This window comes from Adiantum capillus-veneris, chromosome 7 (genome assembly GCF_014529385.1).
Source record: "Adiantum capillus-veneris isolate H3 chromosome 7, ASM1452938v2, whole genome shotgun sequence".
In the NCBI taxonomy this organism is placed as follows: domain Eukaryota; kingdom Viridiplantae; phylum Streptophyta; class Polypodiopsida; order Polypodiales; family Pteridaceae; genus Adiantum; species Adiantum capillus-veneris.
In genome coordinates, this window is record NC_140937.1 from 44,397,692 (window position 1) to 44,415,346 (window position 17,655).

Consider the following 17,655-nt stretch of genomic DNA (forward strand, 5'->3'; position numbering starts at 1 on the left):
TTCAAAAGTTCAAACAAAACTGAGCATGTGTTTGGAGACTGTATGATATGATTGTTACTGCATTGTCATATTTTGTCTCTCAAAATCCAAAGTGACCTCTGATGTGCAACTTGTTTCTGGAACGAGGGATGCAAATATGGAGACTTCTGAGCTTGAGTTGAGTACAAATATCTGGAGAAAGTTTCACAATTGTTTTAGAACGTTTGATGTGGTTATAACTACAGTTTCAAAGAATAATTGCGCTAACTAGGGCCTCCATCAGTAGGCTGAACTGCATAGAAGCCAGTTCGTGATTGAATTTGGAGTCTCTGTACATATCCTTGAGCAAATACATGATGGGCTGTCGAATGAAGTGAATTTTTTGGGTAATGCTCACCTTCCATAACTGAAGATTGTGGGCAACTTCACCTCTCGGGAAGAGAAGACCCTATTTTCCTCCCTTGCGGAGGCTTTTGTCCTTGAACATCTCAGTGATTCCTCAGGTGAATTACTGGAGGTGGCAAATCTTGTTGGTACCCCTCTACTATTTGGGTATGCTTCCACCACGGTGGTCACCGAAGAGCCTATACGCAGCTCTTGCCTAATGCTATGTGGCTCATATCTGCCAATCACTATACATTGTGAACATTTACAAATGAGAGATTGGCTCCAATCCTTCAAACATAGCAATGCCCTGTACACAGCTTGATAATGTAAAGCAGAACTCCTAAGCCACAGGAGTGCTCAACAGAGGGAGCAGAAAATAAGCTGCTGCTTCACCGCCTGCTTTTCTTTACTAGTAAATATGACGAAACAATTTTGCATTACAATCTTCCCCTTCTCACTATCTAATGAAGCGAAAAGCTTGTATGCAAGTAGACAATCGGTTAGAGGCTGCATCTGCAAAACAAAATTCCACGTCAAGTAGTGAAACATCCAATTTGAGCCGATCAACTTCGCAATATAGCTTACATTTCAAAATGTTATTGATATTGGATGTTTTGGACAGAAATTGTGGTAAATATGAACAACCAAATTTGCTTGTATTGCTGCAAGCTTGCAACATTAGTAAACCTCTGGCATGTCGTTCTTCAATTGTTGAGCAGTTCCCTACATTGTCAGGCTCTGCAGTCCACAGGCAATTAAAAGACTATCAGTCTGCACTTCCACATGGTGCGTTTTTTACACTGGTGCAAGTGTGTGTACATGTGCACCCTAGCACTCGGAGACGAGCATGCAAACACACGAGAGAGAGAGAGAGAGAGAGAGAGAGAGAGAGAGAGAGAGAGAGAGAGAGAGAGAGAGAGAGAGAGAGAGAGAGAGAGAGAGCTGCACCCACAAGCACTGGCCCCAAAGACTGACACCCCTTCTCAGTATTTCTTCTCGATGTCGCTCAACGATGCTCCATAGCCTCTAATGTAGTCTACTACGATGTGAAGATCCTCGCATCCTTGGCCGTGAGCGGCCAGGCTGGATGGCCTTATCAAGAAGGATGCCCCAATGAGGATGTGACTAGGCAACCCACTGTGCGCTTGAAGGATGCCCCAATGAGGGTGTGACTAAGTAACCTGCTGTGCGCCATCCCGAGTAGTCCCTTCTAAAAAGTAGTGATCTGACTCTGTATGGATCCTCTATGTGAGGTACCTCTGATCTTAGTAATCGATGATGCGGGATAAGAGGCCAAAGCCCTCTCTAAGTAAACAATGAAAACGCCCAGAAATCTTATGTGTGCTGTAGCCTGTGCACTACCCGATATAATGCTCCTCCATCTCTGGCTCTCTCTGGCAAACCTGGCATAAGTCTCTCCTATACCTCTGTATCGGCCAATATCCCCAATTGGTGAGATGAAGTGCGTAGCTGAACGACCAATAACATCTCTGTCCTCTGGGGGTATAGCTCTGTATGGGCCAGTCTCTATCGCCAGCTGGTGAGACGAGGTGCGTAGCTGACCAATAACACATCTAATGCCATGAGATAGGTGAGTGGCCTATACTTGGGGCCTAAGATAAATCCATCATCAGTCCTGCGAAAAAGACGGTCTTGATAAAAAGCCATCTTCGTCCAACGGCCTTCAATAAAGCCAGAGCATGAAAACGCTGAAAAGAGAGAGAGAGGGCTGAACTGAGAGCTGAGAGAGAGCTCTCTCTGTGTATGTAATAGACTTGGACACCCCAAGCTGAAGATCTAGAGCAACACACGGGATAGAGACTGAAAACAACTGACCTGAACTGAGAGACTGAGAGAGAGAGAGAGAGAGAGAGAGAGAGAGAGAGAGAGAGAGAAATGAAATGTTATATTAACGTCTTCAAAAGGCCAAAGTGACCTATGAGACCAGGAAGTTACAATGCGGTGTATCTGATATCAAGTCAGATTAACAAAATAAATTAAACTAGGGATAACAAGATATAAATACTGCGGAATCCTAAACTAAGCGGATAGGTGTGAAAGGCGAAAGGCGTGAATCGTGTGAACTGAGCTATACAATGTGTAGACAATTTGGGAGGGAAGTAGAAATCTATCTGCATAGAGATCCATCTTCATCTGCACTCTGGACGACGAAAAAGCATGGCTCGAATCCTTTGCTGTAGCCTCCTTCGAAACTGTGTCGCTCCTCTTCTCCATCGGGGTCGTCTACATCTCCCTAGCTCCAATGCACGGTCTATTAGAATGCCCGTAGTGCGGGTAGACCTCTCCACTGTTGGTTGCTCCTCTGTCTGTTCTTCTGGGTGTACAGTATCTAGTGTAAAGAAATCTGTGATCTGTCTCTGGGGTTGTCTCTCTTCAGCTCTCCTCAGTAAAGTTTCTCTATGCCTGTGTAGCTCAAGTAGATATAGCCCAAGACATCACTGATCCTCATAACTCATGACCCTAGATAGTGGCCCGAAACCTTCTCTGAATAGACAATGAAAACGGCCTCGTATCTCATAGTACACTGTGCAATGACATATGTAGTGTACCTCTGTCTCTGGCTCTAGATGGCATAAGCGGCATATCCTGCTATCTGCTGGTGCCCCTCTGAATCTGCCAATCTCAATCTCGAGCTGATGTGAGGACGTGCGTATCTGGCCAATGGCACATCGGATACCATGAGAAAGATGCCTATCCATATAGCTAGGTCGAATCACAAACCCATCCTCCGTGAGGTGGAGAAAATGCTCTCTATAGAGAGCCGTCTTTGTGCCCAACTCCTGTATCGGCTCTATCCATGTCCTCCTCGTGTCCAGCTGAATCAGATCCTGACGAATGAGTCTATTAATCTCTACCCGTGTCAAAGACCTCTAGGGTGCCTGTAGAGAGTATTGAAAAGGAGGCAACTTGTCCATGGTGAAACCATGTGTCTGAAACCATGATGCCATCTGTGCATACCAGCATGATGTATCCCCATTAAGAGCTAATTGTCTGGAGGACTCTAGAGCCACCCTGGCATATCTGTCTCTGGTAGTATCCCACAGACTGTGAACAAAGGAGACTGATCTAGTAAGTGCCTCAATCACCATAGGGGGAGCAGCTAATTCCGCTCGAATGATATCATACGGTACGAAAGCCTTGGCTCTAATCAACCGAGAGATCATAGATACCAGGGGCTTCTCCATACGCCTCCAACCCTCCTGGCCTACAGAAGGTCCCCAAACCTGCACCCCATATAACATAGTAGAGGCAACCAGAGTATCAAAGAGCCATAACTTTGTCCTGGGTTCCTGGAACTGAACTTGCGAACACATCCTCTCCATTCCTCCCAGAGCTGCACCAGCTCTGGTTAGTCTAGTCTCTACCGCTCTTTTCAAGGAAAATCTCGGCCCAGTAAAGACTACCCCCAGGTAAGTGTGTGCATCTGTATACTCCACAGTCTCTTGACCATACTTGAAGTAGGTATTGATCTCCTGACTCATTGCGGTGTGGTGTTAAACACCATAACCTTGGTTTTACCTAGGTTTACACACAATCCACTATCCTGTGCAAAACTGCGTAGTGCATCCAACTGTCGTTGCATACCTTCTAGTGAATCAGATATCAGCACAATATCATCAGCATAAAGCAACAATGGGATCCACAGCTGTGCACCTTTGTCACCCTCTCTGTCGATGTAATCAGACACCTCATCAACATACATACCAAATAGCGTAGGAGACAATGGGCAGTCCTGTTTCGACAATGGGCAGTCCTGTTTCACTCCAATAGTAGAGTGAATTAAATCAGATACCCCTTCCGGAGTGCGTACATGCCCCATCACTGATCTGTACAAAGCCATAATCCCCCAAATCACCTCTATGGGCACCCCCATCTCCTGTAATCTGCGCATCAATCGAGCTCTTGGTACCATGTCAAATGCTTTACGAAAATCCACAAAGCTACAATAGATCCGTCTCCCATGTGCTCTGTCCTCCTCAATGATGGCCCTGAGTGTCAGAATATGATCAAGAGTGGAGAAACCCCTCCTGAAGCCAGCTTGACCCTTCACTCGTACACCCTCGCCCTCTGCCCAATTACTCAAGTGTTGCTCCAGGATAGATGCATACAACCGTGCCAATGTGTGTCCAACCATAATAGTGCGGTAGTTCCCAGGCTCTGTAGGGTCACCAGCCTTGAAGATAGGCACAATATTAGACAGCCTCCAAGTCTCAGGTAATCCCTCACACATGGCATGATTGAACAACACTACGAGAACCTCCATCAGCATATCCCTGGCATGTATAAAGTGCTCCGCTACTAGACCGTCATGATCATATGCCTTCCCGGTCTTCATCCTGTCGATGGCCCTTTGTACCATCTTAGGTGTAAAGAAAGTGTTTGTAGCTGGGCAAGGCTTGGTAGGGTCTGGAAGGGGTTCCTGTCCAGGAACCGTATATAATGATGTCGCATATTGGGCCCACACCTCAGGTGAAGTAATCACTGGGGGAGGGGAGTGTTCATGGAAGAGTCGCCATGCCTCTCCTGAGTCCCTACTCAAGAACATCTGATACAAGTCTCGCTCCATTTGAGCTAGGTAAGCTCGCTTCTTCCGTCGCATAAGGCGTCGGAAAGCAATCCGAGACTGTCTGTAAGTGATGACTCCTAAAAGAAGATCCTTCTGAAGCTGGGCTCTCATCTCTCTGCACTCCTCATCATACCAACTATTCTGGGGCATGCTCCCAGAATGTCGTCTCTTGCCCGGCTGAGTGTGTGGGTACGCCACTGATGCAGCCCCATGCAATGTCTCAATCAATAGAGTGGTGCACTCCTCCACTGAGAGGCATGTACCATTTGTGCCAGCTGTGCCTTCCAATAGACGGTCCCAGATCTCCTCTGAATAAACGAAATCAGTCTCTGGTGTGAATGTATAGCGGGTGTGTGACCTGCCTCCTGATGTCTGGGTTGTACTATACTGAAATTTAATGGATAGTGTCAAGAGAGCATGATCTACTGCTATGCCCATTGGCCTGGCTCCCATTGTGAAATCCTGAATGCAGGGGACAAAGCTCGGTTGTGTCATAACATAATCCACTGTACTGGCCCCATGTCTATGTGGAAAGCATGTGAAACCAGCTGCTCCAGGAAATCGCTGTAAGCCATTAAGTATGGCTAATCCATGTGTAGTCGTCATTTCCATGAGGTATCTCCCATACTCCGTTTGCTCTCTGTCGTCTGAGCATCTGTCAAGTCCCAACTCACCCACATCCAGCTCTCTAAGCATCTCATCTGAAGTGTCGTAGAAGACTGTCTGCGAGTTGCCCGTTCGGGCATTGAAGTCCCCTAGGAGAATGATATCACCCTCCCTAGAGAACTCCCAAATGTCATCATCTAGGATAGAGAAAGGCGACTGCCCTCTGGATGCGGCATACATTGATGTACTGGGAGGAAAGTAACATATGGCAATATATAGGAACCGGCCTGTGTCAGCTCTCAGTCTCACCCACATATATCTAGCATGATCATCTCTTTGTACAATATGCAGTAATGGTTGTAGTTCCTCTCTGAATAGCACTGCTACTCCTCCTGAGCCTCTACTCCCATGCTCAGATCTCGCATTTGTCCTGTGAGCTGTTTCCCATCTGTATCCCACCACATGTGGCATTACCTGTCCAGGGGCCTGATGAGTCTCTGAGAAGAACACAATATCCTCGTCTTTGAAACTCTCCTCAAATGCACCCACGTCCAATCTCATAGACCCATTACAATTCCAGGTAGCCATCTTCAGTGTGGTCCCATATGTCTCGCACAGTCATGCAGCACGCCGCTCTAAAATCACCACCCTTCCATCTCTGTAGAAGGCTATCTTTCCCTTCTCCCTTGCCGCTGTAATCTCTGGCATTACCTCTCTCATATGTGCGAGCTGTGAGAGAGTCAGATCATCGCCGAGGAAAATACCTGTCTTTTTGAGAGTAGGCCTCTTCCTCAAGAATTCCTTCTTCTCTTCCAACGAGGGGAAGCATAGTATGAGAGCTCTCCCCTTTGAAGACTCTCCCGTGCCATCACTTTTCTTACCTACCCTCCATGCCTTTGTGTGCAAAGGCTTCTCCATCCCCATCATGGATGTAAGGCTTGTGACCTCTTTCTCTACATTGTTTATGTCCTTGAGACCGGTCACTCTCACATGCAATGTTCGCATCCGCCTTCTTTGTTCCTCTTCGAGAGTCATGTTGATAAGCGTCAGTGTACAAGGAGTTTCTTGACCTTTCCCTTTCTTGGCGACCTCAATCCATTTTTCAGCCTCGTCTGCCTTTTTCTGTGTCCTTGTTATCATCTCCGCCCATGAAGATGTCTTTGCCACACTCAGTTTCTCTTCCTCGGTGATCATCCTTACCTGTTCCTTAATTTCCTTGATTTCATCTATTACCGAGGGTTGAAATTCGCCTTCCTCTAGTCCATTGCTTATCAGCAAGCTCCTGTTTAAGGGTTGAGACATCTTTTTTGAGTGCCCGTATCTCGGCGTTTGGGTTCTCCTGTTTGAGGGCTGAGACTTCTTCTTTGAGTGTCTTTATTTCTGCGTTAAGGCTCTCTTTCTCCTTCTTCCACTGTGCGCCTTCATTGAAGACCATCTGAAGAAAGTTGGCCTTCTCCTTCCACCATCCTTCCATCTCTGTTTTCCACTCCTTCATTTCCCTCTCCATCTGCGCCATCCGCTTATTCGTGAGCATGAAGGTTGCCTTCGCTCTTGGCTTGCAAACAGGTGAGACATTGGCGGCTTCCGTGTCGTGTGTAGGGTCTTCTTCAAGTGTGACAGTTTGTGCAACATCCATCAAACATTCATGGCCTTGACGTTGATCCATTACGGTGTGGCTCAAAGAATCATTTTCCATTATAAAATTCAAGCTGGACGTGCAGGGCTGCAGGGAACCCTCAGGAAGGAACGCGCAGGGCTGCCGTGAGAGAGAGAGAGAGAGAGAAGAGAGAGAGAGAGAGGGAGAGAGAGAGAGGAGAGAGAGAGAGAGAGAGAGGAGAGAGAGAGAGAGAGAGAGAAGAGAGAGAGAGAGAGAGAGAGAGGCAGGGCAGGGAGCGCGTGGGAGCAGGGGGGGGTAGCGGAGAGCAGGAGAGCAGGGGCGGCAGCAGGTGCAGGGCAGGTACGCAACGAGCAGGAGCAGGGGGAGAGGGGGGGGGGGATAGATAGGGGGGGGGGGGGGGGGGAACGAAGGGGGGGGGGGGGGGGGGGGGCAAGGAGAGAGAGAGAGAGAGAGAGAGAGAGGAGAGAGAGAGAGAGAGAGAGAGAGAGAGAGAGAGAGAGAGAGAGAAAATGAAATGTAATATTAACGTCTTCAAAAGGCCAAAATGACCTATGAGACCAAAAGGTTACATGTGGTGAATCTAATACCAGGTCTGGGTACAAAAAGTACAAAGAACTGAAAAGAAAATAGTGGGTAGGGGTGGGTGAAAGCTGATACACAGGGAGTACAAAGGGTGAGCTGATACAATGGAGCTCTCTGACAGTCGAGGCATCATATACATGTACATTAGTATCCGGGACGGCTCCTATATCGTGCCAGTATGGTATGGATCCTCTGTCGCAATCTGCGTCGATATCGAGAGGGCCCTCTCATCCGTGGGCGACGGGACTGCCCCCACTCTATCGCCCAATCAAGCAATATGCCTCTGGTGCCTCTGGTGTTGTTACGCTGTGGGGGTTGCTCGAACTCCTCTGTCTGTGTACTGAAAGAAATCTGTAATCTTCCGTTGTCGCTGGGTCTCTCTCATTGTGCCCCTCTTCAAGAGGTCCTCTCTGTGTTTGCGAATCTCCAGTAAGTATAATCCGAGGCATCTCTGATCCTGACTCTAGAAAGTGGCCCAAAACCCTCTCTCAATAAACAGTGAAAGCGGCCTCGTATCTCATAGTATACTAGGTAGTGACATATGTAATGTAGCTTTGTCTCTGGCTCTATTTGGCACACCTGACAAATCCTGGACTCAGCGGGTACTCCTCTAAATCTGCCTGTCTCGATCTCTAGCTGATGTGAGGATGTGCGTATTTGACCAATAGCATATCGTATCCCGTGGGATAGATGAGTATCCATGTATCCTGGTCTGATCACAAAACCATCCTCCATGAGTTGGAGAAGATGCTCTCTATCGAAAGTCACCTTCGTACCTAGCTCATGTGTAGGTTGTATCCATGTCCTCTTCGTATCCAACTGAATCAAGTCCTGTCTGATGAGCCTGGTAATCTCTGCCCTTGTGAGGGGGATGGAAGGTGCATCCAGAGAGTATTGAAACGGGGGTAGCCGGTCCATACTAAAGCCATGTAACTGAAACCAAGATGACATCTCTGCAAACCAACATGATCTATCTCCCTACAATGCCAGCTGTCATGAAGACTCTAGTGCTAATCAAGCATATCTATCTCTAGGGATAGACATGGAGGAGCAGCGAGCTCCGCCCTAACAATGTCATGTGGTACTGAGGCCTTGGCCCTAATCATCCAAGAAATCATAGACAACAAGGACTTCTCCATACATCTCCATCCATCAGTATTGCCAGATCTGCTATGATGATCAACTGAGGGGCAGCATGGCCGAAGTGACAAAAGTGTCAAAGAGCCAAAGCTTTGTCCGAGGTTTCTGGAATTGAACTTGCGAACATATCCTCTCAAGTCTCCCCAATGCTGCATAGGCTTTGGTCAATCGCGTATCTCTTGCACGCCTCAGGGAAAATACTGGACCACTAAAAACCGGCCCAAGATAAGTGTATGTATCTGCATACTCCACAATCTCTCGACCATATGTAAAAGTGGGGTGGCTCTATTAAACATCATAGCAAGAGGCTCTGCAAGCATATCTCTGGCATGGATAAAGTGCTCTGCTACCAAACCATCATGATCCTGTGCTCTTCCTGTTTTCATCTTGTCAATGGCTTTCCTTACCCTCTCAGCAGTAAAGAAAGTACATGTTTCTGGGCATGTCTCTGGAGGGTCAAGCAAAGGTGGCTGCCCCGATGCTGTATAGAGAGATTTAGCATATTCCCCCCATGTCTCCGCCGTGCTCTCTCTCTCTCTCTCTCTCTCTCTCTCTCTCTCTCTCTCTCTCTCTCTCTCACACACACACACACACACACACACACACACACACACAAAGAAGAGGTCTCAGCCCTCAAGCAAGAGCTTGCTGATAGAACTCAAATCTCTCCATAGAGACATGGGGGGGATATGTTGACGTATGTCTTGATCTATAAATCTCGTTACTATCATATCCACATCACTCCTTGGTGAAAAAGACAAAAGTCTTTAGTCATTTCGCCTTTCAAACACGCACTCAAACAAAACACACATGAGAGGGAATGACTGGAGCAACGTCGCTGCTTGCTTTCGTGCACCATCGCTGGACCCCCCCACCCCCCCAACAAAAAAAAAAAAAAACTCGCTCGCCTTTGCTCCCGCCGCTCTAGCCTACTCGCCATTTCTCCGTCCTCCACGCTGCCTCAACCTGCTCTCTCTCACCCCACGCTTCCATCCTCCCTACCCTCCCACAGTCCGCTGCCCTACAGCCGGGGTGCTGCCTCTCCCCCCCCTCGCTGCCCAGCTTGCTACCTGCAGCCATGCCCTCCCATGCTGCCCCATCCCGCTCTTCCGCATCGCAAGCCCCCCCCCCCCCCCCCCCGGTTTGTGTTTGTCGGGCTTCGTCAACTTATCATCAGATTTGCTAGGAATTCCAGCAAGAGAACGCCTTCTCTTTTTCGCCCTCACTTGCAGTAGCAGACACAGATTGAAGCTTGTGCTCCGCCACAGAGGGACTCAAATGAAGCCCCCTTTCCCGACCCCGCGGGGCCCACCATCCGACTTGCTCTGTCGCCAGCAGACCAAGCGAGCCTCGCAACAGAGGTGGAGCGCCTTCAGGCCACCTCTGTCATTTGCAAGATTATTGACAGTTGTCCTAGTCTAGGAGAGGTATGCGATCTTCTCCAAGCCCGCCTTTTAGAGGTTTGGAAGATCATTGACATCCAGCTTCTCAAGTGAGGAGACTATCAGATAGAGTTTGAGACTCCTGAGGTGGCCGCCAAGGTCATCTCGATGAGCCCGTTGGCCATCCAAGCGGTGAGAGCTCATTTCCAACAGTGGCGCCATGGGTCCTCGATCCAGCATTGGATGTTCTTGTCAAGGAGGCAGACTTGCCTATTTTGGTTTGCTTATGTGGCTTGCGCAGGGAGTACTTACCTCTTCTTTCCAAGATTGGTTCCGAGATCGGGACAGTCTTGGAGACCCCGCGCACGACAGTTTCAGTTGCAGCTAAGGCTGCCAGTGTGCCTTTAGTACGCATTCTGGTTCGTGACACTCATATTCTCCCAAAGGTAGTCCTACCTAGGTGAGTGGGTGATGGTTACGCCAGAGGGTGGAGTATTCGGGACTCCCATACCAGTGCTTCGTTTGCACGGAGATGGGCCACTTAGCGAAGGTCTGTCCTCGCAGGAGATCTCCACCCACAACTCATGCGCAGCCTCCCAAGATTGAGCATGCCTAGCAGACACGTACCCAGGACACATAGGCTGGTACCTCGACAAAGGCCAGCGATCAGACAGCTGACGGTTGGCAGCAGGTGCCCGGCCGCCGTCGAAAGGGACGGGCTGGCCACACTGCCCCCCCTCGTGGCCGACCTCCTGCAGCTCAGCAACATTGGGTTCCAACAAGGAACCGTTTTGACCCCCTCCTGCAGGAGCCCCCTGAGGAGGACCCCTCCACCTCAGCTCCACCTCCCCATCGCCTCCCCCCTCCACCTTCAGACTCCTCCGTTCTGCCTCCTCCTCCTCCCCCTTCTCCCTCACCTCAACCCCCACCTCCTCTCTCCCCAGTGGGGCTCTCAGTCTCATCCCTGACCCATCCCACACTCCTCCTCAGACGTAGGAGATTGGACACACATTCGCAGCAAAACGATCTCTTGGCAGTGCTTTCGCTACGAGTCGCATGGCTTGAGAGAGACAGTCCCACCTGAGGACACCACTTCTGGTTCAGAACTCTCCTTTTACAGCAGTCTTTCGGGGTTTGACCAGCTTTGACATTCGCAGACGTTGGGACTTCTTCGACTACAGCTTCACACGCTTCCTTGGTGACCCTTTCTTGACCTGGAGGAAGCTTGCTTTCATGTTCACGTCCTCTTCCTAGCAGCCCGAGGCACTGAGGCTCTGGAGTCTGAATACAACGGCAGGTTCCTCCTTTTTGCTCTGCAGCAGGGATCCTGCAAAGTGGCCCTTGTGCACTGTTCTTGACTAGCTCCACGTCCACTCTATTGAGTTCTTACACCACACAGAGTACCTGCGGGTGATAGATCTGGTACAGACACTTTGGCCTTTAACCACGTTTAGTGTGACGCCGCCGGATGTAGCAGGTTGCATGCACATTGTAGTGCAATCGTTTGCTAACACTCAGAGCCCCCCTTGCTATGTATTTGTACATGAGGATTCTTGAACATAGGTAGCCCTACGGACTGCACGCTCGACCTGGGCTTGGGTGGGACAATCACTTTAGATGCGTTTGACTAGAGGTCGCTCGGATACGGATTACTCCCCATCCAAGCCGGCCTCAAAGATAGCGAGGTTGGTGCTGCTGCACCATCTATTTTTTCTCGCTGACTCCATGAGAATCGTCTCATGGAATGTGCAGGGATTAGGAGGGCCTCAATTTCAATGTCAGAGGGGTCGGTTGCGCCGGGAGCTTTAGCGATTCCTTGTGGGAGGTGAGATTGATATTCTTATGCTACACGACCATCATCTCTGTGAGAGCCGCATTAGACGATGTGGTCAGATTTTATGTGGTCGCTATGAGACATTTTGGTCAGCTGCATTTGGACCTGGACGTATCGGGGGGGGGGGGGGGGGGGGGGGGGGGGGGGTATGTATGTAGAGGACTTCAGCAGGTCATTGTCAAAGGTATTATTGTGCCAGGTAGGGCTCAATGGATTACTATGCAAGTTCAAGGTTGCCTCATGGGTTTCCTGAACATATATGCGTCCAATGTGGCAAGTGCATGAGTAGAGTTTTGGTCTCATATTGTAGAGTCTTTGCCGCATGTAGAGCAGTAGTGGGTTGGGGGGACTTAAACATGTTGGAGGACCCCTCTGACATGATTGGAGGTGGCCATGCTACTGTGCACGAGGCTGAGTTGGAAGCTTGAGTCTAAGTATGACTTTGAGGGTTTCTGATGTTTGGCAGCATTTAGGCCTTGTGAGGCCCCATATAGCTTGTCTTTCTCTCGCTCTTACTGCAGAGTAGGAGTGAATCTATCTCGGACAGATCGCTTCTACGCCAATGACCACATCTATGGCATGGGGGGATGTGTTTGCATCCTAGACCATGCGCCAATAATTTTTCCACAACCGCTCCCAAAAACCTGACAAGAACTCAGCTGGGAGACCCTCCTCCTGCCAATGAAGTGCTGCAGTAGGACGAGCCTCTCCGTGCTGCCAGTATGTGTCGCCCCAGTCAAACAGTGTACTGAAAGAAGGGGTTGCAAGGTGATTTGCTGAAGAGAAAGGGTCTCTCCAAAACCACTCTCTAGGGTCCCACTGCACTCGTGCCAGAGGGCAGCTCTCCCAAGCCCAAAGCCGCCAGTGGCCTGTCTCAAGATCTGTTGGGTCAGGATCTATGACACACCTCCTCCTAGAGATGCCCACTACACGTATCCTCTGAAAACATCACTCTGCTATATGTGAAGCCTCTATTGAGGTTGTGTGTAGGCGACCCTCTCCCTGAATCTCAAAGAACATGGGGGGTACAGACTCTGAGCAAGCACGTACTACGATGAGGACCTCCAATTGCGTGAAGCCCCCCATCCATCTAGGAGCTACTGTCGCAAGAGGGGTGAGCCACTCAACTGGTAAAGCCTCTGTAATGTCCTAGCACATGCTCTACACCCCTCTCATGCCTTGCAGTTGAATGCTCTATCTATCCTCAGGCAACCCTAAAAACAGCCATAGTCGCCGAGAGTGCGGGTTGGACCCTATGCCCTAGGACCCCGAGAAACATGAGGCCTACTTCCAACCAGGTGGCCTCTTTGAGTGTGAACCATGGGGTTCCAAACAAGGGGTTGTCTCAAGCGCTCCTCCGTGCAGGTGGGCTGGTGCTACTCCAGGCCACTCCTCAGCTGCTCCCAAGATCGTAGCAGGCTCGCAGCAAACCGATCCTCCAACTTCCTGCTCATACCAACTCTACGCATCTTTGTGAAGATCCCCCTGATGATGTAGCTTTTTGGATCTCATAGGTTATTTTGGCCTCTTCAAGACATTTAATATAACATTTCATTTCATCTCTCTCTCTCTCTCTCTCTCTCTCTCTCTCTCTCTCTCTCTCTCTCTCACGATATCGTGTTGATATCAGAATCGCCAGAGGGTATGCAGAGACATTTGGACGCATTGCATAGTTTTGCAGAGGATAGTGGATTGTCTGTCAACCTTGGTAAAACCAAGGTCATGGTATTTAATACCACGCCACAGTGGGTTAGGAGATCATCACCTACTTTCACATATGGGCAGGACAGTATGGAGTACACTGATGCATACACATATCTTGGGGTGGTCTTTGGTGGACCGAGGTTCACACTGAAAGTGGCAGCAGACACTAGACACTAGATTGACTCGTGCCTATGCAGCCCTTGGTGGTTTAGAGAGGATTTTTTCGAAGGTTCAGTTCCAGGAACCTCAAACAGAGCTCTGGCTTTTCGATACTTTGGTCGCTTCAGTTATGCACTACGGGGTTCAGGTTTGGGGACCGTCTATTGACAGTGCTGGATGGAGTAATATGGAGAGACCCCTGATATCTATGATTTCTAGGCTGATTAGAGCCAAGGCCTCAGTCCCACATGACATCATACGAGCGGAGCTGGCTGCCCCACCTATGGAGGTTGAGGCACTCACCAGATCAGTATCATTTGTACACAGCTTATGGCACACCACCAGGGACAGGTATGCCAGGCTTGCTCTTGAGTCATCCAGACAGCTGGCATTACAGGGAGATACATCATGTTGGTATGCACAGATGAGCTCATGGTTTCAGAGGCATGGTTTTAGCATGGACAGGCTGGCCCCTTTCCAATATTCTCTTGATGCACCATCCTTGGCTCTTACACGGATGGAGACTACTAGACTCATTCGGCAGGATCTTATCCGGCTTGATAGCAAGAGGACATGGATAGAGCCATCACGGGAGTTGGGTACGAAGAGGATTTTCTATAGAGAGCATCTTCTTCAACTCGCGACAGACGGATTTGTCACACGGCCCAATTACATGGACACACATCTATCTCATGGGTTACGATGTGCTATAGGCCAGATTCGCACATCTTCACACCAGCTTGGGATTCAAACAAGTAGATTCAGAGGCATACCAGCAGACAGTAGGATATGCCAGTTATGCCATGCAGAGCCAGAGACAGAGTTTCACTACATATGTCGCTGCACAGTCTACTATGAGATACGGGGACGCTTTCATTGTCTATTCAGAGATGGTTTTGACTCATTAGATAGAGTCATGAGATATCAGGATCAAAGATGTCTTGGATTATTCCTACTTGAGATTCAGAGACATAGAGACGCTCTATTGAATGGGCAAAGACAGAGACAGTCCCACAGACGCATCTCAGATTTCTTCAGTCTGAGTACCACAGAGGCAGAAGGGACACCACCACCACAGAGCTCTGTTCCCACCCATACACACACCAACGGTACTCTCATTGATCGAGCTATAGAGTTAGGGAGATAGAGACGACCGCGACTGAGGAGGGGAGCCACGCAACACCGGCGGAGATTGCGGCAAAGGATCCACAGGATTCTAGCACGACACCCAGAGTGTCGATCAGGATAGGCTTCATGCTATTGCTATATTGTATCATGGTGACACTTATCCCCACTTTGTACCTTTATGGCATGATACCATTGCTCAGCCTCCCAGCCACCCATAGGAGTCGGTAGCACTCCTATCAGTTTTTTGATTGTAGTTTTCTTTGTTTTGTACCCAGACTTGGTACTAGACTCATCATTGTAATCAGTTGGTCTCATAGGTCATTTTGGCCTTTTGTAGACGTTAATATATCATTTCATTTCATTTCTCTCTCTCTCTCTCTCTCTCTCTCTCTCTCTCTCTCTCTCTCTCTCTCTCTGACATTGTATTAGATCCACCAAGATTGTATAGGTTTGGTCTCATAGACTCATAGGTCGTTTTGGCCTTTTGAAGACGTTTAGTATAACATTTCATTTCATTTTTTCTCTCTCAAATTTGATGAGGGCTGCTGGCAAGAGTAACCAGATCGCACAAGTGCAGATTAGGGTTTTGCCAAGTGTTTCGCAGCAGCAGCACTCAAGTCGCAAGCAGAGCTTTCAATGTACAAGGCTGCACATAGAGAGTAGGGTTCGCGTCAGTCTACAGCAGCTCTCTTTGTGCTTGAGCTTTGAGTGCTCTTGTGCTTGTGCCATCAGCTCTGTGCGCTGCTGTTTTGAGACCTGTATGTGGCAGACTTTCTCTGTTCATGCTGCCAGCCAATAGCTACCCTCTGTTCATGCAGCTAGCCAATAGCTACCTGCTCGTTGAACCATCCTTGCTCACGCTGCATACACCTAGCACTTACCTGCTCGCTGGTACAGTGTACATCAAGTACAAGCTTGCACACAACAGAGCAGGAACCTGCAAAACACAGGTTGCAGATTATTCCCAGAAAGATTTACAGATTTCAGAATTTTGTTGTACAAGGAAAAATTTAAACAGGAAGCAGAAACAGGAAGTGCAGAAGTGCACAAATTCAGAAACATTGCTTGCAAGCAAGGCGCTGCTTAGCTTGGAACCAACTTGCCCTGTCAACCAGTACAATGTGCAGCCGAAAGGATGGTGGACCAATCAGCTGACCTCGGGAACAACGATATTTATGGAACCCCGCCTAAATCGACAACGACGTTTAGGCGGAGGTTTCGTGAGAGCATACTATCGCCAAGTTCAATGTAACAAACTTGGACACCCTAAGTCTGGAATCTGTCGCGACACGAGAGAGAGAGATTTACTTAAAACACTTCAGAAAATTCAATCACAGTTCAATTGAGTCGACACGGCCCGACGTAGTTCCGTGGCGAGAGAGATTGGCCCCAAAGACTGGCGCCCTTTTTGTTATTTCTTTTTGTATTAACAATTGAGCAAGTACAATTGTCCTCGCTCTCCTCTGCTCACCGGCTCATTTGCTTTGAATGAGCCAGAGGGAGAGCCTAGGGTCTTATTTAAAGGCCCTTGGCCTTGGAAAAGCAGTTTACATGAAAAGATTAAGTTCCAAAAGCATCTCGTGCCAAAAGCTGCCAACCAAAGCAGTGAACACAATTCGGGGAATTCCGTGCACCTGCCACGGTAGCAACGCATATCATGGGCGTCCGTATAGCCAGGCACGTCAGTAGTTGTCATCAGTTTGTGAGATACCCCCCTCTTGAAACAATGGTAATCGCCCTCAATTACACCTGCAAAACAGACAGAGGCCATAAACCGGTTCAGTAGACACTGACTCTAAGTACCGACGCACCAAACAAAACACATCTAGCACTCTACAAAGACGACAATCACATCACATCACATGACATCACATCCAGATCAAATCAATCACACAAAAATACATTCCAAATCTTAGACCATGACTGCCAGCAACGTATTTAGTAATTGCATCTAGATCCATCGCAGACCTCACTGATGTCGGATTACCTAATCCTTATTGCGATCATGTCTATAGAAATTCTCAAGACCGAAATGCTGCAATCATTTCGTCTTTCAGTTCCTGCACTCGAACAAATCACATGAGAGAGTACACATCATTAACGTTCCATTTCGGGAATTCCCATTTTCATCATTCATAAAGTCATACAGCAGAATACTGTCAACACAGTAGTATCCTTGAAATCCAAAGGAGAATCAGTGACTCTATTCCATCCAGGTAATCTGTGACTCTATTCCATCCAGGAGTGGAGTGACTCCCCTCTTGTGCACTCTCGTCTACACCAGATTCAACCCTGCCGGTCCGCGGGATCTGTCGGAGTAGACGCAACTGAACCAAAAGCCTCAAGGTAAAGTTCCAAAATCTGAGTGTTTGCTAGGTCCTCCTCCTCCATCCACTTCACATCCAATGCCGAATAGTTCTTAAATTTCACTAAGAACCGCCAAATCACTTTATCTTTAACTTTTTTCTTTCCTTATGTGCCAAAATCTGTTCTCGAACGAGTATCTCCTCGCTCTCTTCCACTTCGGGTTGCTCATCATTCTCCCCAT

The 17,655-nt window shown here is 48.6% G+C and overlaps 1 protein-coding gene across 5 annotated transcripts in view; it reads right to left on the reverse strand.

Annotated features, from left to right (window-relative positions):
- Nucleotides 1-48: 48 nt before the first annotated feature.
- The window catches only part of LOC147453769 (Polynucleotidyl transferase, ribonuclease H-like superfamily protein), a 138,891-nt gene continuing 121,284 nt past the window's right edge, over nucleotides 49-17,655 (reverse strand). For 2 of the 5 annotated variants that reach the window (XM_086515861.1, XM_086515859.1), the window contains 2 exons: nucleotides 952-1,104; nucleotides 49-879 (listed from right to left, as the gene is read on the reverse strand). In XM_086515861.1, coding sequence (XP_086371987.1) covers nucleotides 824-879; nucleotides 952-1,104 — 209 coding nt within the window. In that variant the 3' untranslated portion in view covers nucleotides 49-823. Of the gene's footprint in view, nucleotides 880-951; nucleotides 1,105-16,741; nucleotides 16,857-17,655 lie in introns of those variants that run through there. The other 3 variants (XM_086515860.1, XM_086515862.1, XM_086515863.1) reach the window with 3 other exon arrangements.